The 26,417-nt window shown below is 38.4% G+C and overlaps 1 protein-coding gene across 5 annotated transcripts in view; it reads left to right on the forward strand.

Annotated features, from left to right (window-relative positions):
- The window catches only part of BRCA1 (BRCA1 DNA repair associated), a 71,637-nt gene that overhangs the window by 10,614 nt on the left and 34,606 nt on the right, over window positions 1–26,417 (forward strand). For 4 of the 5 annotated variants that reach the window (XM_055575776.1, XM_055575774.1, XM_055575775.1 and 1 more), the window contains 8 exons: window positions 5,239–5,316; window positions 6,285–6,373; window positions 8,435–8,574; window positions 9,628–9,733; window positions 13,773–13,818; window positions 14,810–14,886; window positions 15,828–19,244; window positions 19,615–19,703. In XM_055575776.1, the coding sequence (XP_055431751.1) occupies window positions 5,239–5,316; window positions 6,285–6,373; window positions 8,435–8,574; window positions 9,628–9,733; window positions 13,773–13,818; window positions 14,810–14,886; window positions 15,828–19,244; window positions 19,615–19,703 (4,042 nt within the window). The remainder of the gene's footprint in view (window positions 1–5,238; window positions 5,317–6,284; window positions 6,374–8,434; window positions 8,575–9,627; window positions 9,734–13,772; window positions 13,819–14,809; window positions 14,887–15,827; window positions 19,245–19,614; window positions 19,704–26,417) is intronic. The other variant, XM_055575778.1, reaches the window with a different exon arrangement.

Below are 26,417 nucleotides of genomic sequence, written 5' to 3' on the forward strand. Positions count from 1 at the left end.
AGCTTTTGTAATACCTTTATAGTCTAAATAACACCTTGATCTATATGAAAAGAAAGCTCAGAAAAATACCCCCAAGCATTAATTGGATTTTCTGAAAGTGGACTCTAATTCTAACAATAAAGCAGCTTTGTTTTTGTTTTTGTTTTTAAACATTTATTTATTTATTTAGGCTATTTTATTTATTTATATAGGCTGAACCAGCCCTCAGTTGTGGCATGTGGGATCTAGTTCCCTAATCAGGGATCGAACCTGTGTCCCCTGCATTATGAGCACAGAGTCTTATCCACTGGTCCACCAGGGAAGTCCCTAAAGCAGCTTTGTTGACCAAGTAAGCCTGTAGATCTGAAGTCTTTCCTGAGATATACAAAAGCTACAGTAGTACCAGTTTAGAAAATGTTAGGTCATTCCTGCATTAGCTTGTAGTTTCTAAACAACAGATGAAATGTATAGTACTTTTTGAAAGCTCTAGACCACATTGTCCAAAGAGATATAATCTGAGCCATAAATCTAACTGAAATTTTCTTATAGCCACATTATTAAAAGATTTTTTTTTTTTGCTGTGCCAAGGCATGTGGTATCTTAGTTCCCAGACCAGGGATGGAACTTAATTCCCCCTGCAGTGGAAGTGTGGAGTCTTAACCACTGGACCACTAGAAAAGTCCCTACTAAAAGTTTTTTTTTTTTAGGTGAAATTAACTATAGTTACATATTTTTAATCCAGTTATGACTAAAATTTTATCATTTCAAAATATAAAAATGTTAGTGAAATAATTGACATTCTTTTTTGTGGTAAGTCTCTGAAAGCCTGTGTTTTTCCATACTTAACATACATCTTAGTTCAGACTGACCACATTTCGAGTGCTCAGTAGCCACATGTGGCAGCTGTGTTGGATAACACAACTCTAGAAAATTGACTACTCAAAGTGGGACTCATGGCTCTGCAGCAACCACATCACATGGGAACTTGCTAGAATCTCAGCCTTACCCCAAACCTACTGAATCAGAATGTGCATTTGAACAAGATCCCTAGGAGATTCTTATGTACATTAAAGTTTAAGAAGCAGTGTTCTGAAATGGTGACCTTTCTAGATACTTACTTGGAGGATAGTATTAATAAGAGAGACTAGAACAAGCATGGCTGAGGTTGAAAGACCAGAAAGACCAAGTAAAGCAAGTCTTGGGGTCAGTTAACTGAGGAGATCCAGATAAGTGGTAAGTCAGTGTCAGGGAGGTTTCATGGCCAGATACATTAGATCATGATATCAGGGAATTCTGGAATGTAGCAATAGGTTGGTATGTCAGAGGGCCAGAAGTAGGCAAGAGATGGATAATCTAGCAAGTAGATGAATGTAGTCTTGCAGGAGTCTAGCAGCAGAAATGAGAAGTTCAGGGTGGCAGTTACAAAGGAAGAAAAGTGACAGCAACCCAGCCACGGGAGGTTGAGGGTCAGCAGTAAGATTCTCATCCTGAGGAGACAAGAGCCTTGACCCACGAGACTGTGATACTCGTGAAGGAAGTCAGGCAGAATCTCCCAGATGAAGAACTCAAGATAGCTTCTTAATTGTTGGAACTAAAGTACAAACTAGAGGTTTGATCAAGAAAACAGAGCCTTAATTACCCAAACTGACAAGGTTTGGTGGGACCAGCAACGTAAGTGGATGCTGAGATGCTAAGCGACGGAGCTGTCAGGGTCTTTATTTCCTCTAACAAGGGACCATATTAGTCCATTGTCTTAGCTCTGTTGACAGTAATCCAGGGCACACAGTATAACAATGTAGCCAAAAGTCAGCTTGCCTTTATTTTGCCTAGACTTAAAACTATTAATTCTTTACTTCCTGCCAGGATAGACTTGGACAAGCAACTCAAAATTAGATGAGTTTCCATAACTTGTTAAACTGTTCAGGGTACAGATATGCTCAAAAATGAGTACTCTGAAAAGTCCCCCAAATTAGTTTTGTGGCACTGTGATTTTACTATTCTCCATCAGCTTTTTCTTGTAAAGCTGAAGCTGCCCTTTGGAAAACATAACTACATTTGCTTTAAAAATGTATTGCCTTTCCTTAAGCATTGGGCTTTAGAAACCCAAGAAACCGGAAACTTGTCTTAGACCTTTTTGTTGAGAACCTTGTGTAGAACTTGTATACGTGTTCTCATTTAATCAGTGCATCACGTAGATTCTCCAGAGCTCTAAAATAGAGTTTAATAAATTCTTCAGAGCCCTGAAAGACATGCCAGTGTTCTGTTGATCTGTCAATGTTTTCCTTACCTCAGTCTTTTCAAATCATGTACAAGTTCATTTTCTCTTTCGAGTTTAGTTAATAACCTTTATGCATCTGTCCTTTTCCTAGCGTAAAGAAAGATTGCAACCCATATCTTGGTTGATTTCTACATATCTGCTTCTCTGGTGTTATTTGTGTAATTATGTACAGGCTACAACATCTATAGCTTAGCTTATCATCCTATAGCTTCCCTACTGTATTCTGCAGTTTTGTGTTTAGGGAATGACCTCCCTACCTCTACTCTGAATTGTTAAATTGTGCCATTTGCCAGTGCGATGCTTTGATGCCTCCTAGAGCCATTATGGTAGAGTGCAGGTGGTATTTGCATTTTCTCAAGGAGTGGTGGGAGAAGGCAATGGCAAGCCACTCCAGTACTCTTGCCTAGAAAATCCCATGGATGGAGAAGCCTGGTAGGCTGCAGTCCATGGGGTCGCTAAGAGTCGGACACGACTGAGCGACTTCACTTTCACTTTTCACGCAATGGAGAAGGAAATGGCAACCCGCTCCAGTGTTCTTGCCTGGAGAATCCCATGGACGGGGGAGCCTGGTGGGCTGCCGTCTATGGGGTCGCACAGAGTCGGACACGACTGAAGCGACGCAGCAGCAGCAGCAGCAGCAGCAGCAGCAAGGAGTGGTAGCCTCTATTTTGTGGCTCTTTTTTTTTTTTTTTTTTTAATTAAAAAGTTTATTTTTTGGCTACACCACACCAACATATATCTTAGTTCCCCCACTGGACCTCCAGGGAAGTCCCTGTTTTGGCTCTTTAAATGGACTTTTTATACAAAGCAGCTAACTTTTTGACACCCCCATTTCCTAACCTATATGCTGTCAAGTGCAATGTGGTCGTTCAGGCATCTATATAGGTGTAGAGGTGTAGAAGGACCCCTGGGTCTCCTTGATCAACCCTACCTACATTTACTTTATCTGGTGGAAAAGCCATGGGCTTTGCTATTGCAATACATTTAAGTTCTAGATCCAATATCACCTTTACCACTTACTTGATTACTGTGTGATCTGGGACAAATCTCTACTGTAAAATGAAGATGATACTTCAGGGTTGTGTTGATAGAGCAATGCATGTTAAAAAGGACATGCCCAGTAAAAAGTGCTTCTCTTAAGTGTGCTGACTCACCATTCCCACTGCCTTTTCAGTTCCCATAATCTTTTCTTTCCTGGTATCTTCTCTCTAATCCCTTCCCCACTCACCTCCCTGGCCATAATATCATGCCCTTTATAATGGCAGGGGTTTTATTTTCCTTTTTCACTGAATTTCTTGCATTAGAATGATACCTAACATTAAATATTGGTTGTATGAGTGAATCACTGCTTTTAATAATCATCACCACAGCTACTTCTACTGTTCTCTTCCCTTTTCTGTCTACCTCTGTTTTGGGTCTTTTGTCTTTTTCCTAAGGGAATGTTGATCTTTATGGACACCACCAGCCAATGGGAGCAGTAGTTTGCTTTATTAAGGAAGCTGACTCTGAACACATTGCAAAAGATCATCAAAGTCTTCTTAGCCATATTCACTGTCTGAGACAACCAAAACAATTGTTCTAGATGCCAAGCCATCCTAAAAGCCTGAGTGAGCCTCCTCCATTCCTTTGAGGTCTGGTGAATAGCTTGGTTCAACAAGTGTCTGGTTCAACAGACACTCTTTTGGGCCTTGTAAATATAAAAATGAGCATGTTTTCTTCCTGCTTTGAGGTTTTTTTTTTAAACATGTCTTATTGAGATATAATTTACATGCTATAAAATCCATCCATTTAAAGTGCACAATTCAGTTTTTTGTTTTGTCTGTTTTTAAAAATATTTATTTATTAGGCTATATCAGGTCTTGATTGCAGTGCGAGGGCTTCTCTATAGTTGGTGGTGCTCGGGCTCAGTTGCCCCATGGCATGTGGGATCTTCTTGGACCAGGGATTGAACCCATGTCCCCTGCATTGGCAAGCAGATTAGCAACCATTAAACTACCAGAGAAGTCGCTTTTCATGTGCTTATTGATCACTTGTTTATCTTTGGAGAAAATGGCTCTTCAAATCCTTTGCCCATTTTTTAATTGGGTTACGTCTCTTTTTTACTGAGTTTTAAGAGTTCTTTATATATTCTGGATACAAGTCCCTTATCAAATATATGATTAACAGATATTTTCTCTCATTCTATGGATTGTCCTGTCAGTTTTTTCATGGTATTATAAAGTTTTTAAGTTTGATATTCCTGTTTTTTCCTTTGGTTGCTTGTGCTTTTGCCATTTCTTTATTTAAGAAACCATTGCTTAACCCATGGTCACAAACATTTATATTTTAGTTCTTGCATTTAGTTCTGTGACCCATTTTGAGTTAATTTTTCTGTATTGTGTGAGGTAGGAATCTATATTTGGTTTTTTTTTTTGCATGTGAATATTTAGTTGTCTGAGTACTATTAAGATTATTCTTTTTCCATTTAATTGTCTTGGTGCTATTGTTGAAAATCACTTGACCATAGATGTATGACTTATACTCTCATTCTGTTCTATCTGTTCATCTATGTTTATGCTAGTACCATACTGTCTTGATTACTATAACTTTTGTATTGAGGTGCTAAGTTTTTAAACTAATTATAATAATTTTACCTGAGGTACCTACCATTTACATCTGATTATGCAGCCTGAAATGCTTATGAGTATATCATTAAATATGCTATATTAACTTTTAGTAAGTTTAATTTGATCATAACAGAAAGACATATGGATGTAAGTTCAGTTTTCATAGATTATTGCTTATGTAGTTTGGTTTTCTTCTTATGCGGCATCTAAAAACAATTAAAGAAAGCCACTTGTTGTAATTCATCTGCCATTACCTTTAAAATGGCTCTTAAGTGCAGTCAAGAGATTATCTTTTCATGGTTATTTGCTTTTTGAATATTCTCTCTGCAGAAAAAGAATATAACTTGAGTTCTTTTCATTCGTTATAATTTATAGATTTTGTATGCTGAAACTTCTCAACCAGAAGAAAGGGCCTTCACAATGTCCTTTGTGTAAGAATGATATAACCAAAAGGTATATAATTTTGGTAGTTGATGGGAGGTTAGAAGTGACAATATCAGGAAAAAGTGAAAATTCCTTAATAATATAGTTGGTGTTTCTATCAAACCACTCATCAGTAGAAAAATATATAAAAGGGTGTTTAGCTGACATGGTAAATTATGTTCAAAATCATTTTTCTGAGAGTTTTATAGTACATCTGCCTTGTACAGTTATTTGCAATTCATTGCCTTTTTCTAATCCTTCTGAATGATATAAGAACTTACAGTCTTACCTAATATAGGACTGTACCACCCTTCCCCCATTATCTTAATGCTGATTTTATTTTTCTTTCTTGCACTTATTTCTACTTAATTTTTTACACACAAACACAGTGGATTTATATATTGTGTGTCCCTCTGGCCAGGATGTAAGTTCTGTTAGGACACTGGCTTTGTCTATCTTGGTCAACACTGTTTATCCAATGTTTGGTATATGGTAGTCAGTCAGATTTAAATGAATAAATAAATTATATTGTCCTACAACTTTCCTAAACCAAAATCTCTCTTTGGACATTGTTATCTATCTGTGATTTCAAAATAGTGTAATCATCATTTGGCAGAAATCCCTGAGAGCTAGAATTGGGGGTTTGGGTGGATGGGATTCAGATGTCAAGAATACTAAATTCTGTATGCAGTGGATTTATATCTACTGTGGATTCAAAGTACTATTATTTTAGATAGTTATAGGCTTTTGATAAGCTTGAATGGCAAAAATACATGTATATAAAAACAATACTGCTGTATGGTTTATTCTGCTGTCAATGATGTTTTGATTATAGTGTAATGTCACTTAATAGCTCTGTTCTTATCAAATAGTGTTTTGTTTTTTTTTTTTTTACTGTTGCTGCATCTTTTTTTATTTGTTTAATGTCTTTTCTTATTTTAGTGTCCTTAAGTTGATAATCTCCTGCTAAGTGTGTCTTTCAATCAATTTACTTTCAGAAGCCTACAAGAAAGTACAAGATTTAGTCAACTTGTTGAAGAGCTGTTGAAGATCATTCATGCTTTTGAGCTTGACACAGGATTGCAGTGTAAGTACTGCATAACCCCAGGTACCAATGCTCAGTTCAGTTCAGTCACTCAGTCATGTCCGACTCTTTGCGACCCCATGAACCACAGCACAGCAGGCTTCCCTGTCCATCTCCAACTCCCGGAGTCCACTCAAACCCATGTCCATTGAGTCGGTGATACCATCCAACCATCTAATCGCTGTTGTCCCCTTCTCCTCCTACCCTCAATCTTTCCCAGCATCAGGGTCTTTTCAAATGAGTCAACTCTCCGCATGAGGTGGCCAAAGTACTGGAGTTTCAGCTTTAGCATCATTCCCTCCAAAGAACACCCAGGACTGATCTGCTTTAGGATGGACTGGTTGGATTTCCTTGCAGTCCAAGGGACTCTCAACAGTCTTCTCCAACACCACAGTTCAAAACCATAAATTCTTTGGCCCTCGGCTTTCTTTACAGTCCAACTCTCACATCCATACACGACTACTGGAAAAACCATAGCCTTGACTAGACGGACCTTGGTAGACAAAGTAATGTCTCTGCTTTTGAATATGCTATCTAGGTTGGTCATAACTTTCCTTCCAAGGACTAAACGTCTCTTAATTTCATGGCTGCAATCACCATCTGCAGTGATTTTGGAGCCCAAAATATAAAGTCAGCCACTGTTTCCACTGTTTCCCCATCTATTTGCCATGAAGTGATGGGACCAGATGCCATGATCTTAGTTTTCTGAATGTTGTACTTTAAGCCAACTTTTGCACGCTCCTCTTTGACTTTCAAGAGGCTCTTTAGTTCTTCTTCACTTTCTGCCATAAGGGTGGTGTCATCTGCATATCTGAGGTTATTGATATTTCTCCTGGCAATCTTGATTCCAGCTTGTGCTTCCACCAGCCCAGCATTTCTCATGATGTACTCTGCATATAAGTTAAATAAGCAGGGTGACAATATACAGCCTTGATGTACTCTTTTCCTATTTGGAACCAGTCTGTTGTTCCATGTCCAGTTCTAACTGTTGCTTCCTGACCCGCATATAGGTTTCTCAAGAGGCTGGTCAGGTGGTCTCGTATCCCCATCTCTTTCAGAATTTTCCACAGTTTATTGTGATCCACATAGTCAAAGGCTTTGGCATAGTCAATAAAGCAGAAATAGATGTTTCTCTGGAACTCTCTTGCTTTTTCCATGATCCAGTGGATGTTGGCAATTTGATCTCTGGTTCCTCTGCCTTTTCTAAAACCAGCTTGAACATCTGCAAGTTCACGGTTCACATATTGCTGGAGCCTGGCTTGGAGAATTTTGAGCATTACTTTACTAGGGTGTGAGATGAGTGCAATTGTGTGGTAGTTTGAGCATTCTTTGGGATTGGAATGAAAACTGACCTCTTCCAGTCCTGTGGCCACTGCTGAGTTTTCCAAATTTGCTGGCATATTGAGTGCAGCACTTTGACAGCATCATCTTTCAGGATTTGAAATAGCTCAACTGGAATTCCATCACCTCCACTAGCTTTGTTTGTAGTGATGTTTCCTCAGGCCCACTTGACTTCACATACCAGGATTTCTGGCTCTAGGTGAGTGTGAGTGATCACACCATCGTGATTATCTGGGTCATGAAGATCTTTTTTGTATAATTCTTCTGTGTATTCTTGCCACCAACGCTCAAGGAGCCATCTATTAAAATGGAAGTTTGTGCAGTTATTTTATATGAATAGGTGATAAGACCATACCTTTTGGCCTAGGTTAATTTTAACTACCTGTAATTTTTTTTTTAATATATGTATGTTTAAATTTTATTTATTTATTTTTGGCTGTGCCGGGTTTCTGTTGCTGTGCAGGCTTTTTTCTAGTTGCAGTAAGCAAGGGGTACTCTCCAGTTGCTCATTGTGGTGGCTTCTCTTGTTGTGGAGCACAGGCTCTAGGGTGCACAGGCTCAATAGCTGTGGCACATGGACTTAGTTGCTCCGTGACATTTGGGATCTTCCTGGATCAGGGATCTCCTGCATCGGCAGGTGGATTCTTTACCACTGAGCCACCAGGGAACCTAATACATTTTTTTTCTAACTGCAAAAATAGTCTTTCTCTTTGTAACTCACAGTTGCAAACAGCTATAACTTTTCGAGAAAGGAAAATAACTCTCCTGAGCATCTGAAGGAGGAAGTTTCTATAATCCAAAGTATGGGCTACCGGAACCGGGCCAAAAGACTTTGGCAGAGTGAACCTGAAAATCCTACCTTGGTAAGGCCACTTTTGTGTGTTCTGATAATAACTCTTTCTGGAGCATGAGAGTTAGTGAATGCACTGGATGCTTTTGGATTTATATAAAGTCAAGTAAACAAGGGAAGATGGTCAGTTAAGTGTCTGAACAAGAGTTAAAGGAGTTGAGAGAAGGTCCCTGGTTTTAGTGCTTTATCCATTCTGATGCTTGTCTAAGATGGCCACAAGGACACTGATGGTTTTTAGCTTGCTAGCTTTTGTTTTATTATTATTTATTTGCTAAATTTTAAAATAACCGTCTTATGGCACTTCTCCAGACATGAAGAAGTATCTTCTATTTTACTTCCTCTGAAAAGTTGTCGGGGGCGGGGTGGGGGGGGATCAGTTTTTAATACTTGAAAATTGCTTCAACTTTAAGTGTAATTGTCAAAGAAAATACAGAGATTTGCTCTATTGTTACTCATATGTGAATGAATAATGAGGATCTTAAAAATAATAGTTCTCATAGGACCAGCATTCATTTCTGAGTAGATGCTGAAGGGCCCAAAAAGAAGGAAAGCTTCATCAGAGTAATGTTGGGTATCCAAATATTCTTTCCTGTACTGAATATTAAGCTTGCTGGATTTTATTCTTTTCTTTTCTTTTTTTATTATTTTCATTTATCCTTTTTAAAAATTTACTTTATCTTAGTTATTGCCTCTGTTATCAGATGTGATTAGAAGTGTGTAGTAAATCAATTTCATTCCTTTTCTACACTATAATATAAAGTATTAGTTTAAAATATGCTTTCCCCATTTAAAAAAAAGAAAATGAAAAGAAAAAATATGCTTTCCTTATCCTTAAAAAAATTACACAGATGATACACACTTAAGTATAGAAAAATTTAGAACAACTGAGAGAGGAAGAAAGTATTCAAACCACAGAAGACTCGTACATCTTAGTGCATATTTTGCCAAGTGTTTTTTTGAGGTTAGCTCATTGACAACTGTCTGTTTTGTCCAGAGCTTTGAGTTTCTCTTAGGGAAAAAAAATGCATAGAACTGGCTAACGATTTGTTGATCATTTACCGCTTAGCAGGAAACCAGTCTTACTGTCGAACTCTCTAACCTTGGAATTGTCAGATCTCTGAGAACAAAGCAGCAGACACAATCTCAGAATAAGTCCGTCTACATTGAATTGGGTAAGAGTCTCAGATTTTGTAAGTTTAGAATAATAGTTGCTGGATTCCTTGTCTAAGAGTTTTACTAAAAACCTGGGTCACAATTTATGCAATGGCAGGGAGCCCTGAAAAGTAAGAATAAAATAAATTTTCTAGCCTTATGATGTGTGATAAATAATGTAGGAAGATGCAGGTCTCACTTTAAAGCACCTTACTTTATAAAGAGAACAAAACGAAGAATATGTGGTTTTCAGTTAAGTTCAGTTCAGTCGCTCAGTCGTGTCCGACTCTTTGCGACTCCATGAATTGCAGCACACCAGGCCTCCCTATCCATCACCAACTCCTGGAGTTCACTCAAACTTAAGTATGTGCAAACACAGTTTGGGAAGATGGAGAGTAGGGCTAAGAAAGAACATGATGGGTGGGCTATAGCATTTGGGTCTAAGATTTGGAAGACTCAGCAGTGGCCACAGGACTGGAAGAGGTCAGTTTTCATTCCAATCCCAAAGAATGCTCAAACTACCACACAATTGCACTCATCTCACACCCTAGTAAAGTAATGCTCAAAATTCTCCAAGCCAGGCTCCAGCAATATGTGAACCGTGAACTTGCAGATGTTCAAGCTGGTTTTAGAAAAGGCAGAGGAACCAGAGATCAAATTGCCAACATCCACTGGATCATGGAAAAAGCAAGAGAGTTCCAGAGAAACATCTATTTCTGCTTTATTGACTATGCCAAAGCCTTTGACTATGTGGATCACAATAAACTGTGGAAAATTCTGAAAGAGATGGGGATACGAGACCACCTGACCAGCCTCTTGAGAAACCTATATGCGGGTCAGGAAGCAACAGTTAGAACTGGACATGGAACAACAGACTGGTTCCAAATAGGAAAAGAGTACATCAAGGCTGTATATTGTCACCCTGCTTATTTAACTTATATGCAGAGTACATCATGAGAAATGCTGGGCTGGTGGAAGCACAAGCTGGAATCAAGATTGCCAGGAGAAATATCAATAACCTCAGATATGCAGATGACACCACCCTTATGGCAGAAAGTGAAGAAGAACTAAAGAGCCTCTTGAAAGTCAAAGAGGAGCGTGCAAAAGTTGGCTTAAAGTACAACATTCAGAAAACTAAGATCATGGCATCTGGTCCCATCACTTCATGGCAAATAGATGGGGAAACAGTGGAAACAGTGGCTGACTTTATATTTTGGGCTCCAAAATCACTGCAGATGGTGATTGCAGCCATGAAATTAAGAGACGTTTAGTCCTTGGAAGGAAAGTTATGACCAACCTAGATAGCATATTCCAAAGCAGAGACATTACTTTGTCTACCAAGGTCCGTCTAGTCAAGGCTATGGTTTTTCCAGTAGTCATATATGGGTATGAGAGTTAGACTGTGAAGAAAGCTGAGCGCTGAAGAATTTATGGTTTTGAACTGTGGTGTTGGAGAAGACTGTTGAGAGTCCCTTGGACTGCAAGGAGATCCAACCAGTCCATCCTAAAGCAGATCAGTCCTGGGTGTTCTTTGGAGGGAATGATGCTAAAGCTGAAACTCCAGTACTTTGGCCACCTCATGCAGAGAGTTGACTCATTTGAAAAGACCCTAATGCTGGGAGGGATTGGGGGCAGGAGGAGAAGGGGATGACAGAGGATGAGATGGCTGGATGCCATCACTGACTCGATGAACGTGAGTTTGAGTGAACTCTAGGAATTAGTGATAGACAGGGAGGCTTCTCGTGCTGCGATTCATGGGGTCGCAAAGAGTTGGATACGACTGAGCGACTGAACTGAACTGAAGATTAATTATACTAGACTAGAAAGACTTATCTAGACTTTATCTACTACACCAACACCTTTGACTGTGTGGATCACAACAAACTGTGGGAAATTCTGAAAGAGATGGGAATACCAAACCACCTTACCTGCCTCCTGAAAAATCTGTATGCAGGTCAAGAAGCAACAGTTAGAACTGGACATGCAACTACAGACTGGTTCCAAATCGGGAAAGGAGTACATCAAGGCTGTATATTGTCACCCTGCTTATTTAACTTATATGCAGAGTACGTCATGCGAAATGCTGAGCTGGATGAAGCACAAGCTGGAATCAAGATTGCTGGGAGAAATATCAATATGCATCCTTATGGCAGAAAGTGAAGAAGAACTAAAGAGCCTCTTGATGAAAGTCAAAGAGGAAAGTGAAAAAGGTGGCTTCAAACTCAACGTTCAGAAAGCTGAGATCATGGAATCCAGTCCCGTTATTTCATGGCAAATAGATGGGGAGACAATGGAAACAGTGAGAGACTTTATTTTCTTGGGCTCCAAAATCACTGCAGATGGTGACTGCAGCCATGAAATTAAAAGACACTTGCTCCTTGGAAGAAAAGCTATTAACAACCTAGATGGCATATTAAAATGCAGAGACATTACTTTGTCCACTAAGGTCCGTCTAGTCAAAGCTATGGTTTTTCCAGTAGTCATGTATGGATGTGAGTTGGACCATAAAGAAAGCTGAGTGCAGAAGAATTGGTGCTTTTGAACTGAGGTGTTGGAGAAGACTCGTGAGAGTCCCTTGGACTGCAAGGAGATCCAACCAGTCCATTCTAAAGGAGATCAGCCCTGGGTGTTCTTTGGAAGGAATGATGCTAAAGCTGAAACTCCAGTACTTTGGCCACCTCATGCAAAGAGTTGACTCATTGGAAAAGACTGATGCTGGGAGGGATTGAGGGCAGGAGGAGAAGGGGACGACAGAGGATGAGATGGCTGGATGGCATCATCAACTCAAAGGACATGAGTTTGAGTAAGCTCCAGGAGTTGGTGATGGACAGGGAAGCCTGGCGTGCTGCAGTCCATGGGGTGGCAAAAGTTGGACACGACTGAGTGACTGAACTGAACTGAAAATTAATTATACTAGACTAGCAGAGAAGGGAATGGCACCCCACTCCAGTACTCTGGCATGTAAAATCCCATGGACGGAGGAGCCTGGTAGGCTGCAGTCCATGGGGTCGCTAAGAGTCAGACACAACTGAGTGACTTCACTTTCGCTTTTCTTTTTCATGCATTGGAGAAGGAAATGGCAACCCACTCCAGTGTTCTTGCCTGGAAAATCCTGGGCACTGGGGAGCCTGGTGGGCTGCCGTCTATGGGGTCGCATAGAATCGGACACAACTGAAGCGACTTAGCAGCAGCAGCAGCAGCAGAAAGACTTAAGAACAGCTGAACTCAGTTCAAACAAGTCTCTCTATGCTTTATCCTGTAGAATATATTTATAATTGGAAAGAATGGCCCTGCTTTGGGCTCCCAGACACCACCATATGTTTGCCACAGCACTAAGCAGATTCTTCAGAAATTTCTTGTATGTCTTTTCCCCTTTTAAGATCATAAGTTCCTAGACTACAGATGTTGCCTCATAAAAATAATTATAATAGACAATATTTAGGAACAGTTACTGTAGTCCAGGCACTGGGGTTTTACTTGTGTGACTCACATAAGATGCATGACAAACCTGAGGTGGTTCCAACTATTACACTGTTTTATAGATGAGGGAATTTAAGGCACAGAGAGGTTAAGAAATTCTGCCAGTGTCGTAAAGCTAGTTAATGACAGAGCCACAATTTACACCTGGGAATTCTGGCTTCAGAACCTGTACTTGTAACCACAGTTCTCTATTGCCTGACATACGTATCATTGTTCCTGCCATGTAGTGTATGTGTGCTAAGTCACTTTAGTCGTGTCCGACTGTTGCGACCCCATGGACTGTAACCCGCCAGGCTCCTCTGTCCATGGGATTCTCCAGGCAACAATACTGGAATGGGTTGCCATGCCCTCTTCCAGGAGATCTTCTTGACCCAGGGATCAAACCCATATCCTCTCCTTCATTGGTGGGCGTGTTCTTTACCACTAGCACCACCTGGGAAGCCCTGCCATGTACTGGGTGCTCAGTAAATATTCCTTGAAAATATGTTTTGCAACAAGTACAGTTTTTTGAGTTTAACCGTTTAAATAAAAATCCTTTTATTGATTTCTTATTTGGGGGTCTTTGGGGAATTTTTTTAGGATCTGATTCTTCTGAAGACACAGTTAATAAGGCCAGTTATTTCAGGTGAGTCAGCGTGCCTTTTTCTGTGAAACTGGCATTTTCGTATTTAGTTAATATTAAGGATTGATATTTCTTTAGGTCAGAATCATGGCACTGGAATAGACCTTAAAGATAATCTACTTTAACCTTCTTATTTTATAGCTGAGAAAATATCCTTTTTGTTTGTTTGGTTTCTTAGTAAAGCATTTGTAAGAGTTAAAGTAACAGTAGAACTCTGCACAGACTTGCTTCCAGCAGATGGCTGTGCTCTGGCTTAGTTCCTTGTGTACAACAGTGTTGACTCAGTGGTGATTGTGGCTGCTGAAAACATTACTCAGTTTTCAATTTTTCCTTCTACTGTTCCTAATTCTGTCTGTAACTCAGACTTTGTCTACATCAATTAAACCATATTTTGCAAGCAGCCCCAAAATGGATTACTTGTTAAATTGCTTTCCTTAGGAATTATTGCATGACCCTAAAATCTGTGATACCTTGTCTGAACTATGATAATGTCACTGTCAATGAGATTTTGTTTGCAAGTGACATTTTCCTGATCTCCCGATTGGGAGAAAATGGTTTTTAGCTTGAGAAAAAGCCCAGAAGGCAGTGTTGCAAAGTGATACGTTCTTTGCATTCTACTGGAATGTCTGTTCCATCCCAGTGCTCCCTTTGTTTAGGTAACTGTGCTTGTGTTTTCATTAATACATACTTTAGGTTTTGTTGGTTTTTTCTTTACTATCTTTTAGCTATTATTCAACTGTCATTTAAATTTTGGCTCATATTTGTGTGTCCATAAAGCAATGTTCTATACTCCTGCTCTGATTTTTGTGTTCTGTCTATGACCATTTCATTTTGACTAGAAGTTACCAAAGGAGAGTGCTGATTTCAGAAAGTGAATCAAATTGATCAGCTTATCACAGCCCTACCTAGCAAAGCTAAAATATTTGATTGTTTGACAACCCTGTGCACATATAAACAACTGTTTTTCACTAAGGCTTGTGTCTTTTCCTTATAGTGTGGGAGACCATGAATTGTTAGAAATCACCCCTCAAGGAGCCAAGGCCAAGACAAATTTGAATCCTGCAAAAAAGGGTAATGGCAAGTCTTCTAACTTAACAGACACTAAAGAGAGAATAGGTAGATACAGTACGGTAATTAGAGTATTTTGAAGAACCATTCAGAATATTTTTATAATTTACAGTATCTTTTGGCAGAGTTAGGATATGGTGCTTTCCCAGATGTCATAGTACAGCCTGATCTATTTCAATGGCACTAGACCGGTTTGGTTATAATAGTACCCTATGTGATTGGTTGTTGCCTTTTTACTTTTAATTGCTGTGTTTGTATTTCATATTTTGCTTACTAGTACTCAGATACAGGGAATATTAGTCTGAAGATAGAATGTTATATATCTGATGCCCAAACTGCTTTTTTAAATTGAAGTATAGTTGATTTACAACATTGTGTTCATTTCTGCTGCACAGCAAAGTGATTCAGTTACATATATATAATATACACATTCTTTTTTTTTCCATGTTCTTTTCTATGTTATGGTTTTATCACAGGATATTGAATATAGTTCCCTGTGCTATACAGTAACACCTTGTTATTTATCTATTCTATATATACTAGTTTGTATCTACTAACTCCAAATTCCCCCTCCATCCCTCTTCCAACTCCCTTCCCCCTTAGCAACCACTTGTCTGTTCTCTGTGTCTGTGAGTCTCAAACTGTGCTTTTAATTCACTGTTAAAGGTTAGGGAACTAGAAGGTGTGATTTATGAGTAGGGAGAATTCTGAAATTAAAATTTTAATTATCTTGAGCAGAAATAATGAGAATCTAGACAAATAGGAATTAAGCAAAAAAGTATGAGCTACATCTTCAGTATACTTGGTAGTCTGAGGTTAATTTCTCTAAGAATAGCCAGTTTCTTCATTACCCTCCAACCAAGTTACTAAGTTGTATTAAGTACATATTGTTTTCATAATAATTCTGTTTTTAAGCACGTTGTTGTTGTTGTTGTTGTTTCCAGCTGCTTGTGAGTTTTCTGAGAAGGACATAACAAATACTGAACATCATCAACTCAGTATTAAAGATCTGATCACCTCCCAGAAGCATGCAACTGAGACGCATCCAGAAAAGTATCAGGGTATTTCTGTTTCAGACTTTCACGTGGAGCCATGTGGCACAGATACTCATGCCAGCTCATTACAGCATGAGAACAGCAGTTTATTGCTCACTGAAAACAGACTGAATGTAGAAAAGGCTGAATTCTGTAATAAAAGCAAACAGCCTGTCTTAGTAAAGAGCCAACAGAGCAGATGGGCTGAAAGTAAGGGCACATGTAAGGATAGGCAGATTCCCAGCACTGAGAAAAAGATAGTTCTGAATACTGATCCCCTGTACAGAAGAAAAGAACTGCGTAAGCAGAAACCTGCATGCCCTGACAGTCCTGGAGATTCCCAAGATGTTCCTTGGGTAACCCTGAATAATAGCATACAGAAAGTTAATGACTGGTTTTCCAGAAGTGATGAAATATTAACTTCTGACGACTCGTGCGATGGGGGGTCTGAATCAAATAATGAAGTAGCTGGTGCAGTGGAAATTCCAAATAAAGTTGATGGATATTCAGGTTCTTCAGAGAAAATCAACTTAATGGCCAGTGATCCTCATGGTACTTTAATACACGAAAGAGTCCACTCCAAACCAGTAGAGAGTAATATTGAAGATAAAATATTTGGGAAAACCTATCGGAGGAAGTCAAGTCTCCCTAACTTCAGCCACATAGCTGAAGATCTAATTCTAGGCGCATTTACTGTAGAACCTCAGATAACACAAGAGCAGCCCCTCACAAATAAACTAAAATGTAAAAGGAGAGGTACATCAGGCCTTCAGCCTGAGGATTTTATCAAGAAAGTCGATTTGACAATTGTTCCAAAGACTCCTGAAAAGATGATTGAGGGAACTGACCAAACAGAGCAGAAACGTCACAGGATGAATATTACTAGTGATGGTCATGAGAATAAAACAAAACATGATTATGTTCATAAAGAGCAAAACGCTAACCCAACAGAATCATTGGAAAAAGAATCTGTTTTCAGAACTGAGGCTGAACCTATAAGCATCAGTATAAGCAATATGGAACTAGAATTGAATATCCACAGTTCAAAAGCACCTAAGAATAGGCTGAAGAGGAAGTCCTCTACCAGGAAAATTCCTGAACTTGAACTAGTAGTCAGTAGAAACCCAAGTCCACCTAATCATACTGAGCTACCAATTGATAGCAGTTCTAGCAATGAAGAGATGAAGAAAAAACATTCTAGCCAAATGCCAGTTAGGCAGAGCCAAAAGCTTCAACTCATGGGAGATAAAGAACCTATAGCTGGAGCCAAGAAGAATAACAAAACATATGAACAAATAAGTAAAAGACTTGCTAGTGATGCTTTTCCAGAACTAAATTTAACAAACACACCTGGTTATTTTACTAACTGTTGTAGTAAACCTGAAGAGTTTGTTCATCCTAGCCTTCAAAGAGAGGAGAACCTAGGAGCAATTCAAGTGTCGAATAGTACCAAAGACCCCAAAGATCTGATATTAAGAGGAGGAAAAGCTTTGCAAATTGAAAGATCTGTAGAGAGTACCAATATTTCCTTGGTTCCTGATACTGATTATGGCACTCAGGATAGTATCTCATTACTAGAAGCTAAAACCCCAGAAAAGGCAAAGACTGCACCACATCCATGTGTGAGTCTGTGTGCAGCAATCGAAAACCCCAAGGAACTTATCCATAGGGATTTTAAAGATACCAAAAACAACACAGAGGGCTTTCAGGATCTACTGGGACATGACGTTAACTACGTCATTCAGGAGACAAGCGGAGAAATGGAAGACAGTGAACTTGATACACAGTATTTGCAGAATACGTTCAAGGTTTCAAAGCGTCAGACATTTGCTCTGTTTTCCAATCCAGGAAATCCACAAAAGGAATGTGCCACAGTCTTTGCCCACTCGGGGTCCTTAAGGGATCAAAGTCCAAGAGACCCCCTCAAATGTAGACAAAAAGAAGACAGTCGGGGAAAGAGTGAGTCTAAAAGCCAGCATGTACAGGCCATTTATACAACAGTGCACTTTCCTGTGGCTGATCAGAAAGATAGGACGCCAGGTGACGATGCCAAATGTAGCGCAAAAGAAGTAACTAGGGTTTGTCAGTCATCACAGTTGAGAGGTCACAAAACTGAACTTGTTTTTGCAAATAAACAAGGGGTTTCAGAAAAGCCAAATCTTATACCATCACTTTCTCCCATCAAGTCATCTGTTAAAACCATATGTAAGAAAAGCCCGTCAGAGAAGTTTGAGGAACCTGTAACGTCACCTGAAAAAACATTGGGAAGTGAAAGCATCATTCAAAGTGCAGTGAGCACAATCAGCCAAAATAACATTCAAGAAAGCACTTTTAAAGAAGTCAGCTCAAGCAGTGTTAATGAAGTAGGTTCCAGTACTAATGAAGTAGGCTCTAGTATTAATGAAGTAGGTTCCAGTGGTGAAAACATTCAAGCAGAACCAGGTAGAAACAGAGAACCTAAATTAAGAGCTTTACTCAGATTAGGTCTTATGCAACCTGAAGTCTATAAGCAAAGTCTTCTTGTAAGTAACTGTCACCATCCTGAAATAAAAAGGCAAGGAGAAAATGAGGACATGCTTCAGGCTGTTAAGGCAGATTTCTCCCCATGTCTAATTTCAGATAACCTCGAACAACCTACAGGAAGCCGTCATGCTTCTCAGGTTTGTTCTGAGACACCTGACAACTTGTTAAATGATGATGAAATAAAAGAAAATAGCCACTTTGCTGAAAGTGACATTAAGGAAAGATCTGCTGTTTTTAGTGAAAGTGTCCAAAAAGGAGAATTCAGAGGGAGCCCTGGCCCTTTCACCCATACACATTTGGCTCAGGGTCACCAAAGAGGGGCTGGCAAACTAGAGTCAGAAGAGACTGTGTCTAGTGAGGATGAAGAGCTTCCCTGCTTCCAACAGTTATTGTTTGGTAAAGTAACCAATACACTGTCTCCATCTACCGGATGTAACACGGTTGCCACTGAGGCAACAGTGTCTAAGGAAACAGAGGAGAACCTAGAATCATTGAAGAGTGGCTTAAATGACTGCAGTGGCCAGGTAACATTAGCCAAGGTGTCCCAGGAACATCACCTTAATGAGGAAGCAAGATGTTCTGGTAGCTTATTTTCCTCACAGTGCAGTGCAATGGAAGACTTGACCACTAATACAAACACCCAGGATCCTTTCTTGATGTTTGAGCGTCCTTCCAAACAAGTGTATCAGTCTGAAAGCGAGGAAGTTCTGAGTGACAAGGAATTGGTTTCAGATGATGAAGAAAGGGAAACTGGCTTGGAAGAAGATAGTTGCCAAGAAGAGCAGAGTGTGGATTCAGACTTAGGTATTGGAACCAAGTTTTTGTGTTTGCCCCCATCTGTTTTGTAGAGATGAGCTAAATGTCTGTGCCTTTGGGGGAGCACATTTTAGGAGTTTCCAAGCACAGTGAAAGTAACTGTTTCTTAAACTTTAAACATGTTCCTCCCAGGGTGCTTTTCCTTTAAAAAGTCCATTACCCAGCTAGAACATCTTTTCTATTCGAATGAGATTTAATGCCCTAATTACTGGCAGACTTACATATGGTTTTCATTATGATTTCTTAGAGGAAATCATCTGGGTGTCCCCAAAGAGTATAATCATTTTGTGTGACATGAAAGTGAAGTTTGTCTTGCCATCTTTTTTTACATCTGAATCTATTTTTATTATAATTCAAGGTGAAGCAGTATCTGACCATGTGAGTGAAACAAGCCTCTCTGAAGACTGTGTGGGGCTGTCCTCTCAGAGCGATATCTTAACCACTCAGGTAAAAAGCACAAGGGAATGTGTATGCAGTGTTCTTTGCATTCACTGCTGTGCCTTCTGCCTTTTTACGTTTGCTTATATCATCCCTTAGAATTAATGGTATAACAGATGTGTATGGGATCTAGTCTCCTCAAATTGAATTGTAAATACCCAGATGGGACACATGGTGCCTTCTGTCTGTCTGTCTCTCTCTCTCTCTCACACACACACACACTTACCAGTTTATTCATTGCAGAACATTAAATACTGAACTTAATGAGAAAGTGAAACCTTCAGAACCAATTTGCCCTATAGCAAAAACGTATGTGAAAGCACTACTGTATCAGACAGAGGGGTGTGTTTCTTCTCAGTACCAAATTGTTACCTACAAAGTTCTCTTCTTATTAGAGACTATCTAACCTTTCACTGTTTGATGAATATTTCTTTCTGTTGTTTCTTTGTTATTCAGCTAGTTATTTGTTCTATAGTGCTGATAAGTCATCTTTTTAAAAAAAAAACATAACACAATTTTACTTCCTGTACCTAGTGGTCAACATCCAATATTTTGGTTACATGTGAGGGACATAACAGCTTTGTCATATCTACAACATTTAGTAACATAACTATTTCAGTGCTGCTGGCAGAATAGTCTAGAAAAAAGCCTTCTCTACTGAAAATTAACATCATAGTCCTCCCAGAACCTGGCTTTGTCTCCTAATTTTTATATTGTAGAAGTGGCACCAAACTTTTCAAGTTCTTATATTCAAAAATTCAGGCTCAGCTTATTTTTTTAGAGTACAATCACAGTGGTTGCTGGTGTGATACTGGAAAGAGTTCTATACCTGACTGTGTTACTTATTTCTGAACTATGATATACACTTTTTTTTTTTTCTATTTTATTTTTTTTATTTTGGCTGCACTGGGTTTTTGTTGCAGCATGTATGCTTAGTTGCCCTGCAACATGTGGGATCTTAGTTCCCAACCAGGGATCAAATGTACATCCCCTGCACTGGAAGGCAGATTCTTAACCACTGGACTGTCAGGGAAGTCCCAATGCACATTCTTAAGGTGCAGATATCTGGACTACCTGGAATCATCCTGCCCTGACTTCTTTTTCTTACCAAATCTTAAATACACCTTCAGCTACTAGCAAGTGAATGACTTTTTTTTTTTTTCTGAACTTCCTGAAATGCCAGATTAGATAAAACTGAGAAAAGCCATATAAAGTTATATATGTGCATCATAGAAAACCTAGAAAATACAAATAAATAAAAATCATTCACAGATGAACCTTGAAAACATCATTAAGTAAAATAAGCTGGGTACCAAAGGACAAACTGTATGACTACTTTTATGAGGGACCTAGAATAGTTAAATCCATAGAGACAGAAAGTAGACTAGTAATTACCAGGGACTTGGGGGTGGGAGGAGTGGAAGTTATCCTTTAATGGGCCCAGGGTTTCAATTTAGGATGGTGAAAAAGATATGGAGATAGATACTGATGATGGTTGGACAACAATATGAAAATACTTTATGCCACTAAACTATATACTTAAGGATGGTATATTTTATCACAGTTTTAAAACTCACCCAAAGAGAATGGTTCGGTAAATTTTAACATTTATCTCTGGAAGCATACACAAAAGATAGATAATAGAAGTTGCCTTCAGGTGGGGAAATAGATGATTAACAGAAGGAGAAAGCCTTATTTTTCTCTGAATATCCTTTTTTGTCTTGAATTTTATATCATGTCCTTGTATTAGTTATTTTTAAAATTAAATTCTGTGAGTTAAAAATCATTACTATTAACTTATTGGCATATATTCTTCTACTCTTCCTATTGTACACAAGGGTATGTGTTGTGTATATACCTTATCGTTAAAAATCATTCAGTTATATAATATATTTAAATTTAAAAATTTAAAAAATCATTCAGTTAATACTCTACATACTTATATTTTATTAATTTATTTTAATTGGAGGCTATTTACTTTACAATATTGTGATGGGTTTTGCCATACATTGACATGAATCAGCCACGGGTGTACATGTGTCCCCTATCCCGAACCCCCTTCCCACCTCCCTCCCCAACCCATCCCTCTGGATTATCCCATTGCACCGACTTTGAGTGCCCTGTTTCATGCATCAAACTTGGACAGGTCATCTATTTCACAAATGGTAATATATATGTTTCAATGCTATTCTCTCAAAACATCGCACCCTCAGCTTCTCCCACAGAGTCCAAAAGTCTGTTCTTTATATCTGTGTCTCTTTTGCTGTCTCGCATATAGGGTCGTCGTTACCATCTTTCTAAATTCTATATATATGCGTTAATAAAATGTATTGGTGCTTTTCTTTCTGACTTACTTCACTCTATATAATAGGCTCCAATTTCATCCACCTCATTAGAACTGATTCAAATGCGTTCTTTTTAATAGCTAAGTAATATTCCATTGTGTATATGTACCACAACTTTCTTATCTATTCATCTGCCAATAGACATCTAGGTTGCTTCCATGTCCTAGCTATTGTAAACAAGTTTTGTAAGTGCTGCAATGAACATTGGGGTACATGTGTCTCTTTCAATTCTGGTTTCCTCAGTGTGTATGCCCAGCAGTGGGATTGCTGAGTCAAATGGCAGTTCTATTTCCAGTTTTTTAAGGAATCTCCACACTGTTCTCCAGAGTGGCTGTACTAGTTTGCATTCCCACCAACAGTGTAAGAGGGTACCCTTTTCTCCACACCCTCTCCAGCATTTATTGTTTGTAGACTTTTAGATAGCAGCCATTCTGACCGGTGTGAGATGGTACCACATTGTGGTTTTGATTATTTGCATTTCTCTGATAATGAGTGATGTTGAGCATCTCTTCATGTGTTTTTTAGCCAATTATATGTCTTCTTGGGAAAAATGTCTGTTTAGTTCTTTGGCCCATTTTTTGATTGGGTTGACAATTATTTTTCTGGTATTGAGCTGCATGAGCTGTTTGTATGTTTTTGAGATTAATTCTTTGTCAGTTGCTTCATTTGCTATTACTTTCTTTCTGAAGGCTGTCTTTTCACCTTGCTTATAATTTCCTTCATTGTTCAAAAGCTTTTAAGTTTAATTAGGTCCCATTTGTTTATTTTTGTTTTTATTTTCACTACTCTGGGAGTTGGGTCATAGAGGATCTTGCTGTGGTTTATGTCAGAGTGTTTTGCCTATGTTTTCCTCTAGGAGTTTTATAGTTTCTGGTCTTACATTTAAATCTTTAATCCATTTTGAATTTATTTTTGTGTATGGTGTTAAAAAGTGTTCTAGTTTCATTCTTTTACAGGTGGTTGACCAGTTTTCCCAGTACCACTTGTTAAAGAGATTGCTTTTTCTCCATTGTATATTTTTGCCTCCTTTGTCAAAGATAAGGTGTCCATAGGTGCATGGATTTATCTCTGGGCTTTCTATTTTGTTCCACTGATCTATATTTCTGTTTTTGTGCCAGTACCATACTGTCTTGATGACTGTAGCTTTGTAGTCTGAAGTCAGGCAGGTTGATTCTTCCAGTTCCATTCTTTCTCAAGATTGCTTCGGCTATTCCATACAAATTTTCAAATCTTTGTTCTAGTTCTGTGAAAAATACTGTTGGTAGCTTGATAGGGATTGCATTGAATCTATAGATTGCTTTGAGTAGTATACTCATTTTCACTATATTGATTCTTCCAATCCATGAACATGGTCTATTTCTCCATCTGTTTGTGTCATCTTTGATTTCTTTCATCAGTGTTTTATAGTTTTCTATATATAGATATTTTGTTTCTTTAGGTAGATTTATTCCTAAGTATTTTATTCTTTTTGTTGCAGTGGTGAATGGGATTGTTTCTTTATCTTTCTGTTTTTACATTGTTAGTGTATAGGAATGCAAGGGATTTCTGTGTATTAATTTTATATTCTGCAACTTTACTATATTCATTGATTAGCTCTAGTAATTTTCTGGTGGTGTCCTTAGGGTTTTCTATGTAGAGGAGCATGTCATTTCCAAACAGTGAGAGTTTTGCTTCTTCTTTTCTAATCTGGATTCCTTTTATTTCTTTTTCTTCTCTGATTGCTGTGGCTAAGACTTCCAAAACTATGTTGAATAGTAGTGGTGAGAGTGGGCACCCTTGTCTTGTTCCTGACTTTAGGGGAAATGCTTTCCATTTTTCGCCATTGAGGCTAATGTTTGCTGTGGGTTTGTCATATATGGCTTTTATTATGTTGAGGTATGTTCCTTCTATGCCTGCTTTCTGGAGAGTTTTTATCATAAATGGGTGTTGAATTTTGTCAAAGGCTTTGTCTGCATCTACTGAGATAATTGTATGGTTTTTATCTTTCAGTTTGTTAATGTGGTGTATCACATTGATTGATTTGTGAATATTGAAGAATTCTTGCATCCCTGGGATAAAGCCCACTTGGTCATGATGTATGATCTTTTTAATATGTTGTTGGAATCTATTTGCTAGAATTTTGTTGAGGATTTTTGCATCTATTTTCATCAGTGATATTGGCCTGTAGTGTTCTTTTTTTTGTGGCATCTTTGTATGGTTTTGGTATTAGTGTGATGGTGGCCTCATAGAATGAGTTTGGGAGATTACCTTCCTCTGCAATTTTCTGGAAGAATTTGAGTAGAATAGGTGTTAACTCTTCTCTAAATTTTTGGTAGAATTCACCTGTGACGTCATCTGGTCCTGGACTTTTGTTTGTTGGAAGATTTTTGATTATAGTTTCAATTTCTGTGCTTGTGATGGGTCTGTTAAGATTTTCTATTTCTTCCTGGTTCAGTTTTGGAAGGTTATACTTTTCTAAGAACTCGTCCATTTCTTCCAAGTTTTCCATTTTATTGGCATATAGTTGCTGATAGTTTTCTCTTATGATCCTTTGTATTTCTGTGTTGTCTGTTGTGAGTTCTCCCTTTTCATTTCTAATTTTATTGATTTGATTTTTCTCCCTTTTTTTCTTGACAAGTCTGGCTAATGGTTTGCCTATTTTATTTATCTTCTCAAAGAACCAGCTTTTGGTTTTGTTGATTTTTGCTATAAACGCCTTTGTTTCTTTTTCATTTATTTTTGCTCTGATTTTTATGATTTCTTTCCTTCTACTAACCCTGGGGTTCTTAATTTCTTCTTTGTCTAGTTGCTGTAGGTGTAAAGTTAGGTTATTTGATTTTTTCTCTTGTTTCTTGAGGTAAGCTTGTATTGCTATGAACCTTTCCCTTAGCACTGCTTTTACTGAATCCCATAGGTTTTGGGTTGTCGTGTTTTCATTTTCATTTGTTTTTATGCATATTTTTATTTCCTTTCTTATTTCTTCTGTGATTTGTTGGTTATTCAGAAGCATGTTGTTTAGCCTCCATGTTTGTATTTTTAGCCTTTTTTTTCCTGTAGTTGACATCTAATCTTACCGCATTGTGATCAGAGCAAAGATGCTTGAAATGATTTCAATTTTTTTGAATTTACCAAGGCCTTATATTGTTTTTCCTATGTCACTAAATTTTCTTCAGTGAAAATTTGAATTGAGGGTTGAATATGAGGGTTTCAGGGCAAGATACACAGTTTGCTATCATGTACAGCACTGTAGTCTTATCTTGATAATTAAATAATTTGCCCATATCCCCAATGACTTCCTTAGTATGGAATTTTGGTGTTTGACACATGTTATTAATTATTCTTTAGGAAGACTGAACCAAGCTGTGCTTCTCCAGCCCTTGGAGCTACTTGGTAGCTCCCATTTTCCTATACCTTGGCCAGCACTGGGTAGTATCCAGTTTTAAACTTCTAAGTCTTGGCATCAGTCTGAGGACTGTAGGTAGAGGGCTTGTCTCATCTTGGCCTGTTTTCTACATGGAGCAAATCCTTCTAGGACTGAAGCCTTCTGGAGTCAGACCACTGCCTGTTCTCTGCCTGAACTGTCGCCAATATTCTCCACTTCTGCAGGATTGCCATGGTGACTAAATTTATGAAAGGATTTAGGAGGCCTTTTCTTTTTTATCTTTTTTGGCCATGCTGTGCGGCTTGCAGGATCTCAGTTCCTCAACCGTGGGTCAAACCTGTGCCCGCTACAATGCAAGTATAGTCTTAAACACTGGACCACCAAGGAATTCCCTAGGAAGACTTTTCTCTGCAGTTCCTATCATCTTTTCTGGGTGTGGGTTTGAGGCTCTGTCAACATGGCTTTCACCTTTTTATACTTTATGTTTTAGAGTTGTGTCTGGTTTCTGATTCCATCTGCTTTAGCCATATTGTAGAATATATGACATTCAATAAACTAAACTATCTCCTTGTTTTCTATATTTCTGATCTTACTCCTAGAGATGTATCTATTTGTTCAAGATTCATTTTGTAAAGTGTTTTTATCAAGCATTTACCCAAAATAGAGCCAAAGACAGATTTCAGGGCTAACTTAAATCTAGAGTACTGCCAACAAGCAAAATGGTTGAAGTGGGATCTTTTCCCAAAGTCTGTTTATACAGAACTGGGGAGACATTTAGGGGATAAATGCTAATTCAGTATCATTAGTGTCTGTTCTTTATCAAAGACTGATTAAATTCATTAATTCATGTCTGCATTAAATACTTACTAAATGCTTACTGTCTGCTGGGTGTTTTGAATACAAGAATGCTTAAGGAAGGATTCTTCCCATCTCGGAGAGTCAGGTATTACACTTTGGTACTAATACATTAGCAATATAAATGAAGTAGACTGAGGAATTATGTTCCTGATCAGTTCA

This window comes from Bubalus kerabau, chromosome 4 (genome assembly GCF_029407905.1).
Source record: "Bubalus kerabau isolate K-KA32 ecotype Philippines breed swamp buffalo chromosome 4, PCC_UOA_SB_1v2, whole genome shotgun sequence".
NCBI lineage: Eukaryota > Metazoa > Chordata > Mammalia > Artiodactyla > Bovidae > Bubalus > Bubalus kerabau.